The sequence below is a fragment of the Borostomias antarcticus genome, assembly GCF_949987555.1.
Source record: "Borostomias antarcticus genome assembly, chromosome: 19".
Lineage (NCBI taxonomy): Eukaryota > Metazoa > Chordata > Actinopteri > Stomiiformes > Stomiidae > Borostomias > Borostomias antarcticus.
In genome coordinates, this window is record NC_140252.1 from 16,800,001 (window position 1) to 16,802,713 (window position 2,713).

Consider the following 2,713-nt stretch of genomic DNA (forward strand, 5'->3'; position numbering starts at 1 on the left):
CTAGACTTGACATAGTGACAAGCCTTGGTGACAGAAGCAAAATACAGTATGACTGGGTGATTGTGAATTATAGACAGAAGTATCGTTCCTCTTCTGAAATGAATGGTATTGAATAAAAAACGGAATGAGTCTTCTGGGCGAGGAATAACAGTTGATGTTATTTTACCGAAGGGACGTAAGGGGAAACCTTAGCAATAATTTACTTGGCTAACAATGAAATATTTTCCACAATTTATTGGATTAGTAGACGGTCTGCGGTGTCCTGGAGAGAATGTGTTTAGTTCAGTCGTCTGACTCTCACGGTCATTTTGCAACAGATAAAGAGCATTTTGATTCTGGGATGTGAAAAACAACCTTGGCATTGTTGAGCTGGCTTCAGCTAAGGAATTAGAAAACAACTCTGGTTAGCCTTGGGAGAAAAAACACTCCTCCTCAATCTATTGTTCAAGACTTTTTTCTTTTCAAATATTTTCTTCAAATCAGTACAGTGTTACTCTGTGGCAAATCGAGAAAAAAAATAAAAACAGTCCGAAATGGATCAATACCAGCAACCGCAAAGATGGCAATAATGTTTCAAAAAATTCAAATTTTATCTGCTCGTCTGACGAACGCACTTCAAATGTGGAGTCTGTCCACGCGCTGAGAGAACGGACATGTCCGCCTCTGGGAGGAATATCCTGACTGGACGCTCTGGAACTCATCACTCTGGCTAGAACCTGCAGATGCCCTCTTTCTCTGTCCTTCTCTCTCTCTCTCTCTCTCTCTCTTCTCTCTCTCTCTTTCAGGCCAGGTGCATTGTTTCACACGTGGCTCGGTGAAAGCCTTGCCCGTCACCAGATTACCACTTGATTATTAAAGTTTTCCTTCAGCTGCCTCTCTCTCTCCCTTTCTCTCTCTCTCTCTCTCTCTCCCTCTTTTGCTTTCTCTCCCTCCCTCTCTTTTGCTCTCTCTCTCCCTCTCTTCTGTTCTCTCCCTCCCTCTATTTTGCTCTCTCTCTCTCCCTCTCTTTTGCTCTCTCTCTCTCTCTCTCTCTCTTTCTCTCTCTCTCTACCTCTCTTTTGATCTCTCTCTCTTTCTCTCTCTCGCTCCCTCTTTTGCTCTCTCTCTCCCTGTCTCTCTCTCTCTTCTTTCCCTCATCCTACTAAAATATGTGATTCTTGGAAATTCTGGCAGTTTTAACTGTAGCGACTCAGCTGGGTTTGTGGGTCCTTCATTAGCGAGCCGCCCAAACACGGCCGGCCATTCCTGACCATTCATTATTTGGACCAGGATTAAACAAAAACTACCAGACAGATTGTCATTAAACTCAGTGGAGGGGTGTAGTATGAGCCAACTTAGAACCCATTAAATTTTGGAGTGTCTCTGAGTCACAGGGCGGGTCCACAAGCCGCCCAAACACGGCTGTCCATTCACCGCCATTCATTTTTTAGACCGGGTTTATGCTAAAACTACAACACAGATTTTCATGAAACATGGTGGAGGGATGTAGCATGGGCCAATTTAGAACCCATTCAATTCTGGAGTGGATCCAGATCACGGGGTGGGTCCACAAGCCGCCCAAACATGGCCGGCCATTCCCCCCCATTCATTGTCAATATCTCGACATGGGAAGGTCACAGACACACAGGGTTCAGACTGGCATAAAGCTCTCAACCGAACGAATACAGCAACGTCCTGCTCGCACGCATGTGTATGACGAAGGCTAGCATTGATTTGTAGACAGCACAGATATCGACGCTTGTTAAGAACCTTTGTGTCCATAAAGAAAGGATGTACAGCTTCTTCGTTTTGAGATTCCATGGTTTCCATAGCACCTTTTATTTAATGTCCAAACCTTCCTGAGCAAATATTTACTTTTATTCAATGACTGTCCATACATACAATACTCCCATTGTAACATTTCATGGAATCATGTATACTACAGAGGATAAAAACACAACGCAAGTTCAAGGACACAACTAGACAATACGTAGTTGTTGAAAGCCATTGTTATACTGTACCACTGTTATAAAAAGATTGATTGAGAATGAACACACTTTTACAAACCCCCATACGTCACTTAGTACTGTTCCGGTTGCGGTTTGGAAAAACACCAATATCATTTAGATGGTCTGAGAGTGTTTGAGTGAGATAAATAACTCCAGGAGTGGGGTCTTAGGAATGTTTGGGAATACAACGCACACTTTCCGATCCGGAAAGACAAGTTAAGAGTTAATCTAAGCGGAGCACACATGCTTCTTTAACCTCATATACAGACTGCTTTATATAAAAGTGCATGGTAGGGAATACATGGACATATTAGTGTTGATTTAACGACTATATTCTCTCCCTCTGAAGCAGTATATCTTTGTCCAGTCCGTCTCCTGGGGGGGCGGAGTCAGTGAGAGCGGGAGGCCGGCGGCGGGGGCGGAGTCGGGTTGCCCCCCGCACGACGACCCCTCGGCCACCCCCTCCCCCCCCCCCCCCACCACCTCCCCTCCCCCGGCGTTACCACTTCCCGGGGATGGGCACCCCGCACTCGTACCAGCCCACGAAGGGGTGTGGCGTCCGCCGGCCGATCGCCCCGAACATCACAGGCTCCTGTCTGTACGAGCGGTAGAAACCTGGGAAACGGGACGCCGCGGTATCGTGAGACGACGTGAAAACTGTCACAGCGCCCCGTAAACTGCGATAATCACAATTGTTCCCTACGTAATTACACATAAGGCTGTGG

The 2,713-nt window shown here is 46.1% G+C and overlaps 1 protein-coding gene across 1 annotated transcript in view; it reads right to left on the reverse strand.

The window, feature by feature from the left end:
- Positions 1 to 2,487: 2,487 nt before the first annotated feature.
- The window catches only part of fndc1 (fibronectin type III domain containing 1), a gene marked incomplete at both ends in the record, with an annotated part of 40,394 nt that continues 40,168 nt past the window's right edge, over positions 2,488 to 2,713 (reverse strand). The window contains one exon of the mRNA XM_084454035.1: positions 2,488 to 2,603. Coding sequence (XP_084310161.1) covers positions 2,488 to 2,603 — 116 coding nt within the window. The remainder of the gene's footprint in view (positions 2,604 to 2,713) is intronic.